The sequence below is a fragment of the Salvelinus fontinalis genome, chromosome 41 (genome assembly GCF_029448725.1).
Source record: "Salvelinus fontinalis isolate EN_2023a chromosome 41, ASM2944872v1, whole genome shotgun sequence".
NCBI lineage: Eukaryota > Metazoa > Chordata > Actinopteri > Salmoniformes > Salmonidae > Salvelinus > Salvelinus fontinalis.
Genome location: NC_074705.1, coordinates 5,285,592 through 5,308,052, shown reverse-complemented (window position 1 = coordinate 5,308,052; position 22,461 = coordinate 5,285,592). Strand labels below are relative to the sequence as shown.

At 39.5% G+C, this 22,461-nt stretch overlaps 2 protein-coding genes and 1 long non-coding RNA gene across 3 annotated transcripts in view; 1 reads left to right on the top strand and 2 right to left on the bottom strand.

Annotated features, from left to right (window-relative positions):
- Nucleotides 1-22,461, top strand: part of LOC129840313 (poliovirus receptor homolog) — a 197,486-nt gene that overhangs the window by 128,312 nt on the left and 46,713 nt on the right. The window lies entirely within an intron of this gene.
- On the bottom strand, nt 3,974-6,222 carry LOC129840459 (uncharacterized). Its single transcript, XR_008757198.1, has 3 exons — nt 6,021-6,222; nt 5,457-5,892; nt 3,974-5,185 (listed from the first exon to the last, which is right to left on the bottom strand). It is a non-coding gene; the product is annotated as an uncharacterized LOC129840459 (long non-coding RNA).
- LOC129840451 (uncharacterized) lies at nt 18,093-20,940 on the bottom strand. Its single transcript, XM_055908353.1, has 5 exons — nt 20,710-20,940; nt 20,073-20,390; nt 19,741-19,864; nt 19,182-19,221; nt 18,093-18,773 (listed from the first exon to the last, which is right to left on the bottom strand). Exons 1-5 carry the CDS (start codon nt 20,777-20,779, stop codon nt 18,681-18,683), a joined length of 645 nt encoding a protein of 214 aa, XP_055764328.1. The 5' UTR covers nt 20,780-20,940; the 3' UTR covers nt 18,093-18,680.

Here is a 22,461-nt window from a genome sequence, read left to right as displayed (position 1 = left end):
TGATAGGTTTGATGTCTTCACCATTATTCTACAATTTATAAAATAGTACAAATAAATGAAAACCCTTACATGAGTAGGTGTCCCAACTTTTGACTGATACTGTACATAAAACATTTTACAATGTGGGAAATGATGACTCCGTGTTATGGTAATAAGGTGAGCATTTTATGAGTGAGACATTTTCAAGATTTTAAATCTATTACAGTAGTATGTGTGTCATATGGGTTCACATAGTTTTTACTACATGCTTCTCACATTAAGTGCTGCTCTGGAAATTGTGTTAGCAGGAAGTTCCCAGATTCTCCTCCTGGTGGTTGCTGGTCTCCATTGTTAGTCTGGTGTTAGGGGTTGTGGGCTTTCCTCTTCCTAGGAGATGTGTAGTGACTGACTGTGTCTGAATGTCATAGCAAAAGGGGGAAGTCCACTGCCCCAGTGGGTAGAGGACAGGAGTTGCATTACACAAGTGAAACTGAAAGCTCTTTAGATACTTATGTGACTTCGTTAACATCACCTTCAATTAATATCACATTAGTGTAACCAGTGGTGTAAAAGTAAAAATACTATCATGTACTCCTTAAGTAGTTTTTGGGCGTATCTGTACTTTACTTTACTATTTATTTTCTTGACAACTTTTACTCCACTACATTCCTAAATAAAATAAGGTACTTTTTCTCCCATACATTGTCCCTAACACCCAAAAGTACTCGTTATATTTTGAATGTTTAGCAGGACAGGAAAATGGTCTAATTCTCGAGAATATCGGACAGACTCACTAAACACACATCTTTTGTTTGTAAATGTTGTCTGGTTTGCTTAATATAAGGAATTAGAAATTATTTATACTTTTATTTTAGCTACTTAAGTATATTTTAGCAATTACATTTACTTTTGATACTTAATTATTATTGTTTTTACCTTTGTTTAACTAGGCAAGTCAGTTAAGAACAAAATCTTATTTACAATGATAGCCTACTGGGGAACAGTGTGTGAACTGCCTTGTTCAGGGGCAGAACGACAGATTTTTACTTTGTCAGCTCAGAGATTCGATCCAGCAACCTTTCGGTTACTGGCCCAACGTTCTAACCACTAGGCTGGCTACCTGCTGCACCACTTCATTATATTTAAATTCAAATACTTTCAGACTTTTACTCAAGTAGTATTTTACTGGTTGACTTTCACCTAAGTCATTTTTTATTATGGTATTGTTAAGTATGACAATTGGGTCCACCACTGAGTATAATATAGTTCATTTTATTATCATAATTGGGTTATAATTTTAATGGTACATTGTATTACATCATAAACTGCATGTCTATTAAAGTATAATCCCATCATTCTGTAATTTTACCATTTACAGTCTAGCTAGGAGTAGCCTTAAGGGTGGCAGGTAGCCTAGCGTTGGGCCAATAACTGAAAGGTTGCTGGTTCGAATCCCTGAGCCCACTCCAGGGTTGCCATCAATAATGGCTGATCTCAGAGGGTGTCTCGGGGAGTGGCCCAAGAGAAGGTCTGAGTCATGGTTACTGTAGAAAGGAATAAAATGAAAGAGGATCCACTACTGGAGGGTTATTACAATACTCTGGGCCGCTCAGTGGCCTCGGTAGTAACTGAATCCAATTCCAGGAAAGGAGAGCAGTCAAAATGATACTTACAATAGATACTCATTATCAGAAATCACTGTACACTTTGATATCCTGTGATTATATAAAGGGTATTGGAATGTGTACTAAGAGTTATCTGGTAAAACTGAAAGTAGCATAGTTTAGAGAGGCGGGTCAGTAACCAGAAGGTTGCCGGTGCAAATCCCATGCCAGACGGGAGAAACTTCTCCAGGGCTTCTGTATTGCAGTGTGTACAGTGTCAAAACACTGTAGGGGCAAATTGTGTACATATGTAGTTTTGATAAAAACCCCTGACGGGAAATTGAGTAAAAATGTGTGTTCTAATCCGAACATCTGAACTAAACATTTTCATTATATCTTGGGAAGAACCTGTTTTAATATTCTGGTTAGCAGTTGTGGTCTTAAATTACTGTCTCACTCAACCAGAGGATGATTCCAGCTGCATCTCAACACTTACATATCTAATGTACATAAAAACAGACACAGTGAAAAGACAAAGACGATAACATTTTCTGAAACACGTATTTCTTAACAATTGATGTAGTCTACAGCACAGAATATAGAAATATAAGGTATGTTACAAACACAACGGTAAAAAATCTAAAGTATGGAGAGAATTCAGTACAATCAGGTGATGCAAGGCTCTTACACATATAAAGCATTCACATATGTCATCAGACAGGGCACTTTTCTGGAATTTTTACTTCAGAAATGTTGCATCACTATCCGTTCATAGAGCTGTGAGAGTCCTTATTCAAATGCAGCACAGCGACACCTAGTGGAACTGCAGTTTTATTTTCCTTTTTGTTTCTTTAAAAAAAACAGGAATTAAAATGACTGATTTTAATAATGCATGTTGCTGTAGAGGTGACAGACACTCATGGCCTGGCTGTACTGTTCAGCAGCACTAAAACCAGAGGGAGCCATAGTAATACTGTGGTTCCCTCTGGTACTACATACCTACATACACAGTACCAGTCAAAAGTTTGGACACCCCTATTCATTTGAGGGATTTTCTTTGTTTTTACTTTTTTCTAAGTTGTAGAATAATAGTGAAGACATCAAAGCTATGAAATAACACATGGAATCATGTAGTTACCAAAAAACTGTTAAACAAATCAAAATATACTACAGAGTTACTGCGAGTCGCAAAGAAAACAGGAGCTGCCTCCACGATTCCAACACCGTTTCAACTTCAACATTTCAACATCTAATCACCTATGCTTTGTCTAATGAAGTGATAACTAAAAGATACCCAAAACTATTTAGTCCGGTCAATGTAAGCTAAATATGTGGCTGTCCATGGTAGTGATTTCTGTGTGTGCGTGCGTGCAAGTAGAAAAAACAAGTTGACTCACTCTACTTGTAGAGAAACACCAATGCCATCCTCCTCTTTCATGTTGCCTAAACGGTCTATCACTCTGTCATACAGTACATGCTTTTATTTTTGTTGTCCTAGGCTACCTGGCTAAAATACTTGCTCACTAGACTAACTTCCTTTTCATGGACAATAATATGCCTGGCCAACTAGTTCACATTAACCTACTTCATCTAGCTACATGTTGAACTTCCATCCTCTCAAGCCAGGGGCACAATATATTCATTTATGGTTGGATCAGAATCGCAGTTATAATCATTGGCCAGTACAGAAAATTAAGTTAAACCGCAACAATTCGTTTTTTTTCTGTCAATAAAGACGTTTGGCTTGTGATGTGATTGGTCTGAAGCCAAATCCACACTGTCTTCCCTTGACACTTTTTAAAAAATGTGTTTTTGTGCACCAGGACCATTCACAGCTGAATGATGAGCGTTTTCAGGTGGAGTTTTGTCACGACTTCCACTGAAGTCGGTTCCCCTCCTTCTTCGGGCGGCGTTCAGCGGTCGACGTCACCGGATTTCTAGCCATCGCCAATCCACTTTTCATTTTCTATTTGTTTTGTCTTGTTTTCCCACACACCCGGTTTATATTCCCTCATTATTTGACGTGTATATAACCCTCTGTTCCCCCCATGTCTGTGTGTGGAATTATTTGTTGTAAGTGTTTGGTGCATTTCTGACTGGTTGGCGACGGGTTGTTTCCACCTGTATTTTGCTGTTCTGTGTAACGTTTGTTTTTGCATCATTAAAATGCTCCGGCTGTTACCCATTTCTGCTCTCCTGTGCCTGACTTCCCTGCTGACAGTTACGCACCACTTACAGGTTTTAATGCTCTTTCACATGTGTACAGTTTCAGGACAGGTTTGATTTATAATGGTAAACATGCTTATGCATGGCGTGCGCCATTTCAATTTCTTTTTACACTTGACAGTCATTCCCCCCACATATCACTCAATCTTATATATTACAACAAATTATTAGGGAGACGGATGTCTTTATTTCAGTCACTGCCAACATGAAGGGAAACAGATTGAGTGTACTATTTCATGGGATTTAGATTGAGCAAAAAGTCAAGTTGATTTCTTATTGACTAACTGCACCAGAAGCAGAAGTAGCCTGAATACAAACATACTGGCCAACTGCAGAACCAAACATTATATCCTCAAAGTTGTCTGCTCAGACTGAGTACAGAACTCAATGTCTATCCAACGTTAGTTGTTCAATAGAGAAACAAAGTCAAACTTGGGTTGACTAGTTATAATGAACCTTGAGAGCTGAGAGGAGGAAGTGGTTCTGTTTTCTAGCTTCTTACTGTTTCACAGAAACACTTGGACCTCTGCTAGTGCATCTTGGTCTTTGCAGAACACAACGAAGAGGCCAACATATTAACAACAGACACCTCAACAGGTCCACTTCCTTCTTTAGACACAAACAATGATAGATTCTGCACCACCACAAGGCTGAAGGGTTCTTATATCATATAAGCCTGATGTAGATAATGATTTGTTTTCCTCTAGAGTGTACATGCTGGGTTAGATACATACAGTCCATACAGTATACATATTAATATAGAGGTCATGGATCTGCTTGGAAATTAAGTTAATGAATTTTTTTGTTTTGCCGTTACATCTCTACACTTGAACATATAATTCATGTAGGCCTACATAATAAATGGAGATGGAACATTGAAAGCAAGGAAAATACATTGTCATGAAGCATGTTGTGATGATGACTGTACATCTACTGCTGCAGGTAATATATTTTACAAATGCAATACACTGACACCTGGTGGAAGTAAATATGATCACATTTGTCTAAAGGAACATTGGTTCGAGGTAACATAATGTGCAGGATTCATACAGTAAGTGCTGATATTTACAGCAACAGAAGACGATCTACAGTAAATACCTTTTTCAGCCAGGTGTTAGTAACCAATCAATGGAACTATATAAAGTCAGTGTATCAGCTGCAAAAATAGGGGCATTACAGTAATCAAGATATACAGTAAATGGATACTGTACAGTTGTATATCCAGGGCTGGTGAAATACTATTTAACCCCTAGTGATAGAAAAAGGTGTCTAATACCATGTCGTCATTGGTCAACGGTGCCAGAGGTCAGGGGTTAGAATGTGGCAGCTGGAGGGTTGAGTAAAGCCCATTGTCTCTAAATGTCCTGTTGCTCCACCTACAAAGACATGAACAATATGTCACCATATTACACTGTAAAATGTCATATAGGCTGTGGAATTATGTTGGAAATGTTGGAAAATTATATTGAAAATGTGAAAGAGCATAGGCTGCAGATGTATTACGACTCCAGGTAACAGCAAGTAATAGTAGCTCAGAGTTTTACGACTCCAGGTAACAGAAAGAAATAACAGCCATGACAGTCTAACGATTACAGGTAACATCAAGCAGTAACATCCCTGACAGACAAGACAGTGTTGTTTCATCACCTCTTTAAATGTGTACACCGCTTTCTGCTGTGTTCTCCTGCTGTGTAAAAGAGAAGACGAGTGAATGAACGTAGATAGATAGCATCATCACACCAAGTGAAAGATTATTTTACACAGTTTAGTGTTTAGGTATTTCACATTGTTTCTCAGCAGGCTACGGCATTGGATGCATTTGTAAGACAAAGTTCAGTACCAGAATTATGAATCTGATTTGTTGAGTAGACACTTATATTATTACAGTTTCTCCATTACAACGTAATTATACAAATACCAAAATGGACAAATACTCATTACAGAACAGAGCTGAAGAGAATCTCTTACTTAAAATGCATTTTCCTCATAATTATGCCAGCAAAGGCCATGACAGCAACAGCTGCTGCTAGGCCTACTAGCCTCTCAATATGGAAATGTCTGTGATCCAAGTCCTCATGGGATCCTGAGAAAGGGGGAAAACCGCTTGTGATCCAGCATGGCTCTTCTCTCTACCATTACACATCAGATAAACTGTATACTGAGGGTCATTTTAAAATTCTAATGAACAACCCCATCAGACCCAACACTTACTGTTGACAGAAATATGTAGTTGAAGATCATTATGTCCTCCATTATATACACACTGACAGGTGTAGATCCCTTCATCAGATGGTTGTATGTTGGTGATGTGTAGAAACACTCTGTCACTCTCTGTCTGTAGTGTGACTCTGGGGTCACAAGTGCTGTTTGTACCATTTTGGTCAAACCGAAGAGACACTTGACACTCATTCCCATCACTCTATCTAACTTACATATTACAGACATCATGTCATGAATGGTTTGGTTTGGACAGGCTAGAGTGCCCAAATCCTCACCTGTTTTCACTTGAATCTCTGTAAACATGAAGGAAAATGGTTTGTGAGTGTATTGTTTCATTTAAAATGTTTGTTATGCATTACAATTGCAATGCACAGTTTGTTGCATTAGAGAAAGGTGTGTGTATATATATAAAAAGAGAATATTCTAAGTCAAATGTTGCTTCTTCCCTAAATGCAGTTCAGATTGTTATACGAGGTAATGTTAATGCAATTAACAAATAAAATGTGAGGACAGGACCCCTGTCCTTTTTCAGTGTTGTACAAACTGTACATGCGTGCTGTGTGTTTAAGAAAAGTACAAATCTTACCTTCAAAGGCTGTGCACACACCCCACACCAGCAAAAGCAGAGAAAGCCTGAATGTTCGTCTTCCACACATAATGACCAACTGCAGAACCAAACGTTAGTCCAATATTTTCTGCTCAGACCGACAGCAGAACAAAAGGCAAACCAAAGTGATGGTCCTTTGACAGGTTTGAAACAGTTACATGTTATGGTGCAAGCAGAGAGGAGGAAGTGGTGCTGTGTAAATGTATTCTAGCTTCTATGTGTGACTTTCACAATGACAATACATCTCTTGGGCTGTGTCTAGGGGCTATGCAATGTAACCACCACATATGGGGGGGGGGGGGGGGGTTTATATCAAGTGTATGTAGGTGATTGTTATTTGTATTTATTATGGTTCCCCATTAGCTGCTACCTTGGCAGATCTAATGTTACTGCTTGTGTGAGTTACTTGATGTGGAATAGAGTATTAGATCTGGTCCTCCAGGTTAATAACAGGAAATGAACCTACCCAGTGCTATGTTTATGATATAACATTATTATAATCATTCAATTATTACCTTTTATATACAAATGCCTTTTTAATACATTTGCAGCAGGGCAATAAATCCTGGCGTCTCATTTATAAACATTTCGTACTTATAAAATGGACTGTGAACCAATAGGGGTGCGTGGGTAAAATCACCTATGTGCTGTGATGATTGAATTGCTTGCGCTATAGCCTGTTCCTGTTTTAAAGGGACATAACATTGTTTTAAGACCTCAAAAGTAGTCTAATGTTAAAGTGAATCCACATTATACAAGTTGGATTTTAGAGTGTAATGTCCCTTTAACCCCCACTTACAGTTAATTATATTTTACCATTAACTTGGAGGCAGGTCCTGCCGCTGATAGCTCCTTCTGGATAGGCGTTAAACAGACACTTGTAGCAGGACTCATCTCCTCTTGACACTCCTCTGTTGACGATAGAGCAGTTCTGCAGACCCTCGTCTTCAAACCACATTCCTCTGAAAAGGTGGGTTGACTACTGCTCCAAAGTAGACACACAATTCTATCAATCTTTAGGAAGTAATAGAACAGGGCTCTAAAACCCTGTTCCTGGAGAGATACCCTCCTGTAGGTTTATACTCCAACTCCAGTTGTATCTAACCTAAATCAACTCACAACCAGCAAATTATTAAAATAATGTGTGCTAGATTAGAGTTGGATTGAAAATCTATAGCACGGTAGCTCTCCAGGAACAGGGTTGGAGATTCCTGCAATTTAGAGTATAATATTGTGATGTAGTACTCAAAATGGTCAGAAGGGGGAGGACAGAACTAGTCTATAAACTAGTCTCGGTACAGTAGAAGGAAGTTATGAATGAAGGGGCTTTTAAACTGACTGTAGTATGGGTTAGTAACTGACTGCAGTATGGGCTATTAACTGACTGCAGTATGGGTTAGTAACTGACAGCAGTATGGGTTAGTAACTGACAGCAGTATGGGTTAGTAACTGACAGCAGTATGGGTTAGTAACTGACTGCAGTATGGGTTAGTAACTGACTGCAATATGGGTTAGTAACTGACAGCAGTATGGGTTAGTAACTGACAGCAGTATGGGTTAGTAACTGACTGCAATATGGGTTAGTAACTGACTGCGGTATGGGTTAGTAATTGACTGCGGTATTGGTTAGTAACTGACTGCAGTATGGGTTAGTAACTGACTGCAATATGGGTTAGTAACTGACTGCAATATGGGTTAGTAACTGACTGCAGTATGGGTTAGTAACTGACAGCAGTATGGGTTAGTAACTGACTGCAATATGGGTTAGTAACTGACAGCAGTATGGGTTAGTAACTGACTGTAATATGGGTTAGTAACTGACTGCGGTATGGGTTAGTAACTGACTGCGGTATTGGTTAGTAACTGACTGCAGTATGGGTTAGTAACTGACTGCAGTATGGGTTAGTAACTGACTGCAGTATGGGTTAGTAACTGACTGCAGTATGGGTTAGTAACTGACTGCAGTATGGGTTAGTAACTGACTGCAGTATGGGTTAGTAACTGACTGCAGTATGGGTTAGTAACTGACTGCAGTATGGGTTAGTAACTGACTGCAGTATGGGTTAGTAACTGACTGCAATATGGGTTAGTATAGTAACTGACTGCAATATGGGTTAGTATAGTAACTGACTGCAATATGGGTTAGTATAGTAACTGACTGCAATATGGGTTAGTATAGTAACTGACTGCAATATGGGTTAGTATAGTAACTGACCGCAGTATGGGTTAGTATAGTAACTGACTGCAGTATGGGTTAGTATAGTAACTGACTGCAGTATGGGTTAGTATAGTAACTGACTGCAGTATGGGTTAGTATGGTAACTGACTGCAGTATGGGTTACTATAGTAACTGACTGCAGTATGGGTTAGTAACTGACTGCAGTATGAGTTAGTAACTGACTGCAGTATGAGTTAGTAACTGACTGCAGTATGAGTTAGTAACTGACTGCAGTATGGGTTAGTAACTGACAGCAGTATGGGTTAGTAACTGACTGCACTATGGGTTAGTAACTGACTGCACTATGGGTTCATGTGGTGAATTATTAAAGTAACATCAACTACAGAATGTGTTGACATCAGTGAATATAAGGAGCTATGGCTACAGATCAATCCTCTTACTTTGTTCACTCATTAAAACAGTTTTTTTTAGACAATGACTTTTCCTAAACTATACAGTTTATACAATGACTCTCACTTCACTGTACAGTTTATACAATGACTCTCACTTCACTGTACAGTTTATACAACGACTCTCACTTCACTGTACAGTTTATGTAGTGACTTTTACTACACTGTACAGTTTATACAACGACTCTCACTTCACTGTACAGTTTATACAATGACTCTCACTTCACTGTACAGTTTATACAATGACTCTCACTTCACTGTACAGTTTATACAACGACTCTCACTTCACTGTACAGTTTATACAATGACTCTCGCTACACTATACAGTTTATACAGTGAAATGTTGGGGAGGAACTCAAATCCAGACTCATTGCGAAGAAGAAACTAACGTCCTTGGGCGTGGCGTTTGGCCGGAGCAAGGAGTTTGGGTAGCCAGGCAACAGGTAACCTACCTCATATCACAACACTCACCTACAAGAGGTCATCAATCTCTCAAACCTCAAAGTGCCATTTCAGTACCTCTAAACAGCATTAACCATATCATGGCTTGTATGATTCACGTGTTAATTAGCTTATTTATGACTGTGTAAGAATGATTCAACAAGGTTCAATATCCAGGCTCAGTAACAACAGGTTCTCCTGTCCTCAACAAAAACACCTGTCAGCTACAGTGCATATAAGCACGGTCAGCAACAACAGACAGATGTTTACACAATGCTCCTAAGAGGGTCCTGCTCGTCTGCTGTGGTTGCCAACGCTGCTTGCCTGCAACCTGCCAGATAGAATGTGAAGGTTACTATACTGTACTACAGTGAATCTAAAAGGACATTCTCCATAAACATTCCGGAGCTCCAAGACATGCGTTACTCACAGTTTATTTGATAAAAGCCAGAATAGAGTTGATGACTCAATTCATTCCATTTCTCTTACTACGAATATTAAAATAACGATATTAGAGATTACAGATAATCTTGTGCGGACTCACCTTTTTTTCTTTTGAAGCTCGACACAGCCAAAGATGACTAAAAGGGAAATGATTAGGAATACTGGAATGGCAACAGCCCACGGGAATGTCCTCTTGTCATCTGGAAGGTGAAACATGAAATTCCAGTGAGCATGTGTTTTGAAATCAACACAACACTTGAGTACAGTGTGATTTTAAAAGGGAGTGACTCGTGATGCTTTACCATGGTAGTCAACATTAAACCCAACTGGTGAGATAACATTACTAACAACACTACTAGCATCACAACATTAGCCTCTTGGAACCAGCCTGAAATCTCTGCCTTCTGTTTTCAGGAAACAGAATGTCACGCTATTGCACGATGACGCTGGTCACAAGGCTATCACAACATGCCCCTGGGGATGATGTAGCCTGTTAAATAGAACGCCAAATTCATGTATCCAAATGTAAATGTTTATTATTAATATCATGAATTTGGCATGCTGTTTATAGAGCTAGGGATGATGTTTTCTCAATGTTGTTTTCAGGTTGAACCATTCTGACACGCTAAAAGAGTATGGTTTAGAAGTATATAATACGTCAACATCACGTACCCTCTTCAACCTCCCTCTCTCCAGGGAGAATAGGAAGCAGGACCCGCTCGTGTCTCTGTGTCCTCATCCCATTGTTTACGATACAGTCCACGTATCCCCCTGAGCCTGGCAACAGTTGGTGGGTGATGTTGCTATTGGCTGTGACAGTTTGGTCTTTGTTAATGACAGTCCAGTTGTTAGGTGTCTTTATGAGTGCTGCTGCAGAAATGTTCCATTGGATCCAAGGTGCTGGTTTACCTGTGGCAGAGCAGCTGACCACAACTTCCATGTCTGAGTCAGGTTCAGTGCTGGGGACTTTTTGCATTGTGGCTCTCACTTCAGATACACCTTTGAATAGATGAAACAGGGAATATTAGATCATATTGATTTTATTTATATTACCAGACAGATCAATTAAGAGCTTTCAAAATATGTATTATGTTTTCATATATGTTTTGACACCAGCCAATGTCCCTTATTAGTGCATGCAGAGTTCATGGTCATTCAGACATTTTTGGGAAATCCTGCCAGTGATGTAACAATGCCAATATGGTGATTTATATTTGCAGTTAGCAGGTGTTCTAAAGCATAGTGTTTCTATTCCCCTAATAAAACCCATAATAAACCCTTTACACGGCCCATACTGTATTATTCAGATATATCACTCCTTAGCAAATGTCCTGCAGTAAAGGGTGAATAAAGGATTATTCTATATTTGGCGAAGCACCAGATGTAAGGACCTTTATATTACCTGTATTGGTTGTTTTGCTTAAAAAATGTATTAGTGAAGCGTCTACAGTGCATTCGTAAAGTATTCAGACCGCTTCCCCTTTTCCACATTTAGTTACGTTACAAACTTATTCTAAAATGGATTAAATAAATATTAATTCCTTAATCTACACACAATACCACATAATGACAAAGCAAAAACATGTTTAGACATTTTCGCAAATATTTTTTTACATTTTTTATCCATTTTAGACCGTAACGTAGCAAAATGTGCAAAAAGTCAAGGGGTCTGAATACTTTCCGAATGCACCATATGTATTACTTATGAAGTCTTTATGAATGCTCCATAAGAGTGTTTCCCAAAAGATATAATCTCCAAGGATACCCCCAGTGACTTTCACTTCTATTCCAGTACACCTGATTCAACTAGGTCTAATCAAGGGCTGGATAATGTAAGCGCTGCGTTAATCGAATCCGGTATCAGGATAAATAAAAAGCAAGGTCTGCTAACTTTCTTTAATTATGTTTAATTAATGCAAGCAATAAATGGCAAATACAATTTTCGTATATACGGGTTCGCTGTATCACCGCGCAGGGTAAAACAGAGAACTCTGGAATGTGCGCAAACAACAGTTATTATACTATGACAGCTTTCGTTCCAACCCGTCCGTTGGCCTATCACAGTAGAGGCTGAGCGTGTTTTAAACTTTACTCAGCCTATCGCTGGCACTCAGACTGGTCCCAGTCCCTTGGTGTTCGAAACTGTCCGCATCTGGTCGTTGGGTAGATTAGATCCGTTTTGTGTCTCACCCCAGATTCTACACTCAAACAGTTCCTTATTTGGTATTGTCCAGTGTCCTACCCACCCTGGTTGGCCTGGAGATATGCACCCCTCCCCTCTCCAGATTGACCACAGCTTTTATAGCCTGTCACTATGTTGCTCAGTTTTTACACACATACACACACATCTGTATTGTTTGTGTAACAATATTCATCTTCAAACAATATGGTGGCGGGCTATAGTGCATAAACATAAATCCTAACAATAATTAGTTACTTCTATTCAGGTAACAGCACACCTGATTCAACTAGGTCTAATCAAGGGCTGGATAATTAGTTGACCAGGTGTGCTTGTACCTGTGCTGATTTACGATTATTATTTTGAGTTACAATATCACTTACATTAAAATATAACTTCAACTGAATAGAGAACAATAGAGGGAAGCCCTAAAACGGTTATTATTCCGTGCATTAAATACCTTGAACGGTAAGACACGTCTGCTTGCGTCTTGATCCACTCGGGTAAACATTGAAGGAACAAATATATCAGGCTTCGTCCGCCCATGTTACATTCTTCACGGTAATGGACGTCGAGTTGAGCGATGCCTCCATGAAAACCACCTTGCCTCGGTGCGGGTCTATGATTTGAGCGCCAAACCGCTTGCTGTAGGTGGCCAGATTCTCCACCGAGTCGTCTTTGAACAGCCTCTGCCAGGTGACTTGCAGCACACCTGTCGGGTCTGCAAGGGTGCAGGTATATGATGCGTCGGCATTGAAGTCAACCGCGTTGCTTCGTCTAGCTACGACGTTGACAGAGACTGCTACGAAAGGAAGAAGGCAAGTTAACAGGTAAATAAATAAAACAAGTTTAGCCTACATACAAAATAATCAAAGACCTGTCAACTTTGTAAATGTTGCTAACCTATCATCTTATTTGAGCAGAATCAACCACTAGTCAGACGACATGGAAAACAATTTACCTTCAGAGAGCAGGCATAAGAGAATGAGAATAGTCTTCATTTTCAGTTGGTGAATGTTGACTTAAGCTCATGGTTTTGTTTTTCACGTTGGACCATAATATATTGTTTCGTTAGTAGCACGTGATGTGAGTCAGATTCAACGAAAGGGAAAGATTGTTTTTGGAAATCCCTTATAGCCTCGTTCCCAAGTGGTTCCCGGCCGTAGCCAATTACAACGTGATATCTACTGTAAAATACATGACAAGGAAGAAGGAACTGTTAGTTCTTGAATTTTTTTTGTGGCGCACATTAGCCTGAAGCTGAATGACGTCATTGCAACAACAGAAAATGCTGACATGTATTTATTTTGACGTAAAAAAAATTTGGGTTCACATGCTCTGTGCTGAACTAAACTCCAATTTATAGGCCACCACATCAAAGGCATCGAAAGACTACTGTAACCACAGCAAGTTCCAAACCAATTGGCTGCTAATGCTCCATCCCAGAAACTAAACACGCCTACACTTGATGAACATAGCATAGCATACATTTAAGTCAATCTACAGTACCAGTCAAAAAAATTGACCACTTACTCATTCAATGCTTTTTCTTTATTTTTACTAGTTTCTACATTTTAGAATAATAGTGAAGACCTTAAAACTATGAAATAACACATATGGAATCATGTAGTAACCATAAGTGTTAAACAAATCAAAATATATTTGAGATTTTTCAAAGTAGCCACCCATTTGCCTTTGACCGCTTTGCACATTCTTGGCATTCTCTCAACCAGCTTCACCTGGAATGCTTTTCCAACAGTCTTGAAGGAGTTCTCACATATGCTGAGCACTTTTTGGCTGCTTTTCCTGCGGTCCAACTCATCCCAAACCATCTCAATTGGGTTGAGGTCGGGTGATTGTGGAGGCCATCTGATGCAGCACTCCATCACTCTCCGTCTTGGTAAAATAGCCCTTACACAGCCTGGAGGTGTGTTTTGGGTCATTGTCCTGTTGAGAAACAAATGATAGTCTCACTAAGCACAAACCAGATGGGATGGCGCATCGCTGCAGAATGCTGTGGTAGCCATGCTGGTTAAGCATGCCTTGAATTCTGAATAAATCACTGACAGTGTCATCAGCAAAGCACCCCCACGCCTCCACAATCACCCAACCTCAACCCAATTGAAATGGTTTGGAATGAGTTGGACCGCAGATGGAAGGAAAAGCGGCCAACAAGTGCTGAGCATATGTGGGAACGCCTTCAAGACTGTTGGAAAAGCATTCCAGGTGACTACCTCCATGAAGCTGGTTGAGAGAATGCCAAGAGTGTGCAAAGCTGTCATCAAGGCAAAGGGTGGCTACTTTGAAGAATATAAAATATATTTTGATTTGTTTAACACTTTTTTGGATGCTATAATTCCATGTGCTATTTCATCGTTTTGATGTCTTCACTATTATTCTACAATGTAGAAATATTGAGATGCAAAGAATCTGTTCCTCCATTATATCCACACTGACAGGTGTAGTTCCCTTCATCAGATGGTTGTATGTTGCTGATGTGTAGAAACACTCCACCACTCTTTATCTGTAGTGTGACTCTGGGGTCACAAGTGCTGTTTGTACCACTTTTTTTTGTTGTCAAATATGACACTTGACAGTCATTCCCACCACTTATCACTCTAACTTACATATTACATAAATCATTTCATGAATGGTTTGGTTTGGGCAGGCAAGAGTTCCCAAATCTGCTCCTGTTTCCAATGTTTCTACTTGAATCTCTGTAAAAATGAAGGGACATGGGTTGTGAGTATATTGTTTAAATTTAAATGTTTATTTTGCATTGACTAGCATTACCATTGCAATGCACAATTTGTTGCATTGGAGAATGTTGTATAAAATATTTTTTTTTTACACATTTATAAATTAATGAATATTCTGAATCGAATGTTGCTGCTTCCCTGAATGCACTTCAAATTGTGCTGAGTGGAACTCCTGTTATACAAGATAATGCTGACGGCATTAACATTTCACAAATGAAATATCAGAGGACAGGACCTCTTTCAGTGTTGTACATGCATGCTTTGTGTTTGAGAAAAGGACTAATCTTACATTCAAAGGCTGTGTACACACCCCACACCAGCAGAAGCAGAGAAAGCCTCAAGGCATGTCTTCCACACATAATGACCAACTGCAGAACCAGACGTTGGTCCATTATTTTCTGATCCGACCTACAGCAGAATAAAAGTCAAACCAAAGTGATGGTCCTTTAACAGGTTGTATCCAGTCACATGATCTTGTGATAGCACCACTTCCTCTCGGCTGTTTAACTGTATTCTAGCTTCTGTGTTACTTTCACAATTACACAATACATCTCTTGGGCTCTGCAGTACAACCATTACATATAATAAACTACGTGTCAAGAGGTCATCTTCCCTGCTCCAGCAACATTGATAGATTTTGACAGCACCCAACAAGACTGAGGGGGGTCTATATCAAGTGTATGTAAGTGATGGTTAGATCTGGTCCTCCAGGTTAATAATAGGAAATTAACCTTCCAACTGCTATGTTTATGATATAACATGTGTGTGTGTGTGTGTGTGTGTATGTGTGTGTGCCTGCAAGTAGAAAAAACATGTCTCACCCTACTTGTAGAGAAAAGCCAATGGCGTCCTCCTCTTATGTTGCCTAAACGGTGTATGACTCTGTCATACAGTACACACTTTTAGTTTTTGTTGTCCTTGGGTACCTGGCTAAAATACTTGCTCGCTCGCTTAACTTCCTTTCATGGACAACAATACGCCAGGCCAGCTAGTTAACATTAATATACTACTGTAACGTTCGTCTTTTGGTGAATGAACGGACCAAGGCGCAGCGGGTGATGAATACATACTGATTTATTAAATGAAAGACGAAACACTAATGAACACTAGAACAAACTACAAAACAATAAACGAAGGCTACAGACCTGAAACAACCGAACTTACATATAGACGAAGAACGCACGAACAGGAACAGACTACCTAAAACGAACGAACAAACGAAACAGTCCCATGTGGTATACACAGACACAGGAACAATCACCCACAAACAAACTGAGAACAATCTACCTTAATATGGTTCTCAATCAGAGGAAACGTCAAACACCTGCCTCTAATTGAGAACCATACCAGGCAACACATTAACCCAACATAGAAAACACATAACATAGACTACCCACTCCAACTCACGCCCTGACCAACTAAACACATACAAAACACCAGAAAACAGGTCAGGAACGTGACAACTACATCTAGCTACATGTTGAACTTCCATCCTATCAGGCCAGACGCACAATATATGAATTTATGGTAGGATCAGAATCGCTGTTATAATCATTGGCCAGTACGGAGAATTAAGTAAAACCACAAGTCCAAATCTCTATCTCCATCCATGGCTAATTTAGGAAAGGGCAGATTTTTTATTTTATAGCTAGCTAGCCACCAGAGGACAACACAACGAGATGCAACAATTCAATTTTTTTTCTGTCAATAAAGACGTTTGGCTTGTGATTTGATTGGTCTGAAGCCAAATCCAAACTGGCTTCCTTTTGACTATTTTTTTGGGGGGGGGGGTTACCAGGACCATTCACAGCTGAATGATGGGTGTTTATAAGGCAGAGTTTTAATGCTCGTTCAGGCACGTACCGTTTAAGGACAGTTCTGGTTTGTAATGGGAAACATGCTTATGCATGGCGTGCGGCAAGTTTATAAATCTCTTTTTTTGTAGGTGCCCAGTCTTTTCAGAAATGGCACACGCAGATATTTAGTGTGAAATTTACGCAATGGTTATAAATGAGGCCCCTGGAGTTTGTGAGGGAGCTTGTGAGAGGACTTTGCACCTATAACATTTCCGTCAACTGTGACTTTCGTTATCACACTGTAGCAGTTTAAAGGTCAGTGAATTTCAGTGAAGCAAGCAGAGGTAATACACACCATCAGACCAAACACTTACCTTTGACAGAAATATTGAAATGAAAAAGTTCTGTTCCTCCATGATGTACACACAGGTGTAGTTCCCTATATCAGATGGTTGTATGTTACTGATGTGTAGAAACACTCTGCCACTCTCTGTCTGCAGTGTGACTCTGGGGTCACAAGTGAAGTCTTACCATTATGGTTGGTCCAAAATTACACTTGACTGTCATTCTCCCAACATATCGCTCAATCTTATATATTACAAAAAAGATTTGGGTAGACGGATGTCTTATTTCAGTCACTGCCAACATGAAGGGAAACAAATGTGAGTGTACTGTTTCATGGGATTTAAATTGAGCAAAAAGTAAAGTTGATTTCTTATTGGCTTACTGCACTCCACAACACCAGAAGGAGCCTGAATACAAACATACTGACCAACTGCAGAACCAAACGTTACTCAATATTGTCTGCTCAGACCGAGTACAGGACTTGTCTATCCAACGTTAGTTGTTCAATAGAGAAACAAAGTCAAACTTGGGTTGACTAGTTATAATGGACCTTGAGGGCTGAGAGGAGGAAGTGGTTCTGTTTTCTAGCTTCTAGCTGTCTTACTGTTTCACAGAAACACTTGGACCTCTGCTAGTGCATCTTGGTCTTTGCAAAGCACCACAGAGAGGCCAACATATTAACAGACACCTCAACAGGTCCACTTCCTTCTTTATACACAAACAATGATAGATTCTGCACCACCACAAGGCTGAAGGGTTCTTATATCATATAAGCCTGATGTGGATAATAGTGAGTTTTCCTCTAGATGCTGGGTTAGATACATACAGCCAATACATTATACATACTACTATAGAGGTCATGGATCTGTTTGGAAATGAAGTTTTAATGAATGGTTTAGTTTTGTCGTTACATCTCTACACTTGAACATGTCATTCATGTAGGCCTACATGATACATGGAGATGGAACATTGAAAGCAAGAAAAATACATTGTCATGAAGCATGTTGTGATGACTGTACATCTACTGCTGCAGGGAGTATCTTTTACAAATCCAAGACACTGACACCTGGAGAAAATGCACATGATCACATCTGTCCACAAGAACATTGGTTATACGTAATATAATTGAAGGAGTCACATGATCACATCATCTGTCCACAAGAACATTGGTTATACGTAACATAATGTGCAGCATTCATACATTAAGTGCTGATATTTACAGCAACAGAAGACGATCTACAGTACAGGACCTATTCAGCCAGGTGTCAGTAACCAATCAATGGAACTATATAAAGTCAGTGTATCAGCTGTAAAAATAGGGGCATTACAGTAATCAAGATATACAGTAAATGGATATACTGTACAGTTGTATATCCAGGGCTGGTGAAATACTATTTAACCCCTAGTGATAGAAAAAGGTGTCTAATGCCCTGTTGTCATTGGTGCCAGAGGTCAGGGGTTAGAATGTGTGAGCTGGAGGGTTGAGTAAAGCCCATTGTCTCTCCTTGTGAACGTGTTGTAGGGCTCAATGTCCTGCGGCTCCTCCTACAAATACATTAACAATATGTCACCATATTACACTGTTAAATCTCATATGGGGCTTTGGAAATATTTGTAAATGTTGGCAAATTAAATTGAAAATGTGAAAGAGCATAGGCTGCAGATGCTTAGAGACTACAGGTAACAGCAAACAATAACAGCCCTGACAGTCTTACGACTACAGGTAACAGAGCAAGCAAGAACAGCCCTGACAGTCTTACGACTACAGGTAACAGAGCAAGCAAGAACAGCCCTGACAGTCTTGCGACTACAGGTAACAGAGCAAGCAAGAACAGCCCTGACAGTCTTCCGACTACAGGTAATATCAAGCAATAACAGCCCTGACAGTCTTCCGACTACAGGTAATATCAAGCAATAACAGCCCTGACAGACAAGACAGTGTTGTTGCATCACCTCTTTAAAGGTGTACACCGCTTTCTGCTGTGTTCTCCTGCTGTGTAAAGAAGAGAACACCAGTGAATGAACGTAACATAACATGGTTTTACACAGCAGATGCTTTCTGGAACTAAATGTTTGTGTGTTTGTGCGTGGCTGCATGCATGTTTTTGTCCGGCACTCATTTTGACAAGGCAGGAAGTGAGAATCATCAACAGTTCAGTTATTAGTGACCTACAATAACCTTATAGAGTCAGACTCGAACGTAGGTCAAGTAGCCTATATCATACATTAGGGTATTTCATATGATCTCAGATCTGTTTATACTCTCTTGCCAGCTCTTTGTAGTCACACCATTGACATTTAGTTGGCAAGAGACTACAAACATATCTTGGACCTACAGTCTACAGCATATTTCTGAGGCCCATAGTTCTCTATATGAATTGTAGATCAGATTGTTATTTGAGATTGAATTTACAGTATATTACTACAGTACCTCCATAACAAAGTAATTGATTCATTCAATTACCAAATACCCATCAACTTTTCATTTAACAAGCTAATAAGAATATCTTACTTGAGATTACATTTCCTCATGATTATTCCAACGAGGACAACGACGGCTACAAATCCGGCAAAGGCTGCTATTATCATGACATTGAAAGGACGTTGGAAAGAAAGGTTGTTTGAGACATGGGATCCTGAAAAAGAAAAGAGAAGAAGTCATTGTGATCCTATATGGCTTGTTTCTCTTCCTCCACTCTGGTCATTTACATTGTTGACAGATGCTCAGTTTGAACACTATTTTTATTACAATCCATTTCACTTGGACTGAGATGGTAGAATTGACTAAATGAGACCAAACATTCACAGATCAAGCTAAATGTGACACGCAAACCAAACACTTACCATTGACAGAAATATTGAGATGCAAACAATCTGTTCCTCCATTATATACACACTGACAGGTGTAGTTCCCTTCATCAGATGGTTGTATGTTGGTGATGTGTAGAAACACTCTGTCACTCTCTGTCTGCAGTGTGACTCTGGGGTCACAAGTGTTGTCTGTACCATTTTGGTCAAACCGAAGAGACACTTGACAGTAATTCCAACCACTTATCACTCTATCTAACTTACATATTACAGACATCATGTCATGAATGGTTTGGTTTGGACAAGCTGGAGTGCCCAAATCTGCTCCTGTTTCCAATGTTTTCACTTGAATCTCTGTAAACATGAAGGAAAATGGTTTGTGAGTGTATTGTTACATTTAAATGTTTGTTTTGCATTACAATTGCAATGCCCAATTTGTTGCATAAGAGAAAGGTGTGTGTGTGCATATATATATATATACATATGTGTATTCTGACACAGTTTCTGCTTCCATAAATGCAGTTCAGATTGTGGAACTCCTATTCTTATATGAGGTAATGCTAATGCTGTTAAAATTTCACAAATGAAATATGAGGACAGGGCCCCTTTCCTTTTTCAGTGTTGTACAAACTGTACATGCATGCTGTGTGTTTAAGAAAAGGACAAATCTTACCTTCAAAAGCTGTGCACACACCCCACACCAGCCGAAGCAGAGAAAGCCTGAATGCACATCTTCCACACATAATGACCAACTGCAGAACCAAGCGTTAGTCCAATATTTTCTGCTCAGATCGACAGCAGAACAAAAGGCAAACCAAAGTGATGGTCCTTTGACAGGTGTGAAACAGTTACATGATCTGGTGCTGTCTGAGAGGAGGAAGTGGTGCTGTGTAAATGTATTCTAAGTGTGACTGTCACAATGACATCTCTTGGGCTGTGTCTAAGGGCTATCCAGTGCAACCACTACATATTGCATAACAATAAATACATATGTCAAGAGGTCCACTTCCTGCTCTAGAAACAATGATATATTCCGACACCACCACAAGACTGAGGGGGGTCTATATCAAGTGTATGTAAGTGATGGTTATTTTTATTTTTATTTATTATATATCCCCATTAGCTGCTGCCTTGGCAGATCTAATGTTACTGCTTGTATGAGTTACTTGATGTGGAATAGAGTGTTAGATCGGGTCCTCCAGGTTAATAACAGGAAATGAACCTACCAAGTGCTATGTTTATGATATAACATTATAATCATTCAATTATTACATTTTATATACCAATGCCTTATTAATAGATCTGCAGCAGGGCAATAAAGTCCAGGGGCCTCATTTATAAACCCTTCGTACTTATAAAATAGAGCCCAGAATGTGTGTGCACCAGTAGGGGTGCGTTGGTAAAATCACCAGGGAAGCCAATATCAGATAAAAGCCATATTACAACCTATGTGTTGTGATAATTGCATTGTTTGCTTTGTAACCTGTTGGTTCATATGCCTTGACACCGTGATATATAGGCCTAAAGCCTAGACAATAAGAAAACACAATGGCAGAATAAATTAAACCACACCTTTGTTTAATGTGTAACGGTTTTCTTCTGTGGAAGAAGGAGAGGACCAAAGCGCAGCGTGATTAGTGTTCATCATGTTTAATAATAAAAGACAATAAACTGAACACTTCCAAAATACAAAACAACAAACGTGAAAACCGAAACAGTTCTATCTGGTGCAGACACACAAAGACTGAAGACAACCACCCACAAAACCCAACACAAAACAGGCTACCTAAATAGGGTTCCCAATCAGGGACAAGGATTGACAGCTGCCTCTGATTGAGAACCATATCAGGCCAAACACAGAAATAGCAAAACATAGAAATACAAACATAGACTGCCCACCCCAACTCACGCCCTGACCATACTAAATATAGACAAAACAAAGGAAATAAAGGTCAGAACGTGACATAATGTTTCTGACTACTAAACAACTGTTGATTTAATGGAGAATTGCCGCAAGTAACAAAGACAGGAGCTGCCTCCACTATTCCAGCACTTTTTCAACTTCAACATTTCAACATAATCACCTATGCTTAGTCTAATACAGTGACAACTAAAATATTTAGTCTAATCAACGTAAACTAAATATGACATGGCTGTCCATGGTACTGATTTCTGTGTCTGTGTGTGCGTGCAATTATAAAAAACATGTCGACTCACCCTACTTGTAGAAAAATAACGATGCCATCCTCCCCTTTCATGTTGCCTAAACGGTCTATCACTCTGTCATACAGTACACTCTTTTAGTTTTTGTTGTCCTAGGCTACCTGGCTAAAATACTTCCTCGCTAGACTAACTTCCTTTCATGGACAACAATACGCCTGGCCAACTAGTTCACATTAACCTACTTCATCTAGCTACATGTTGA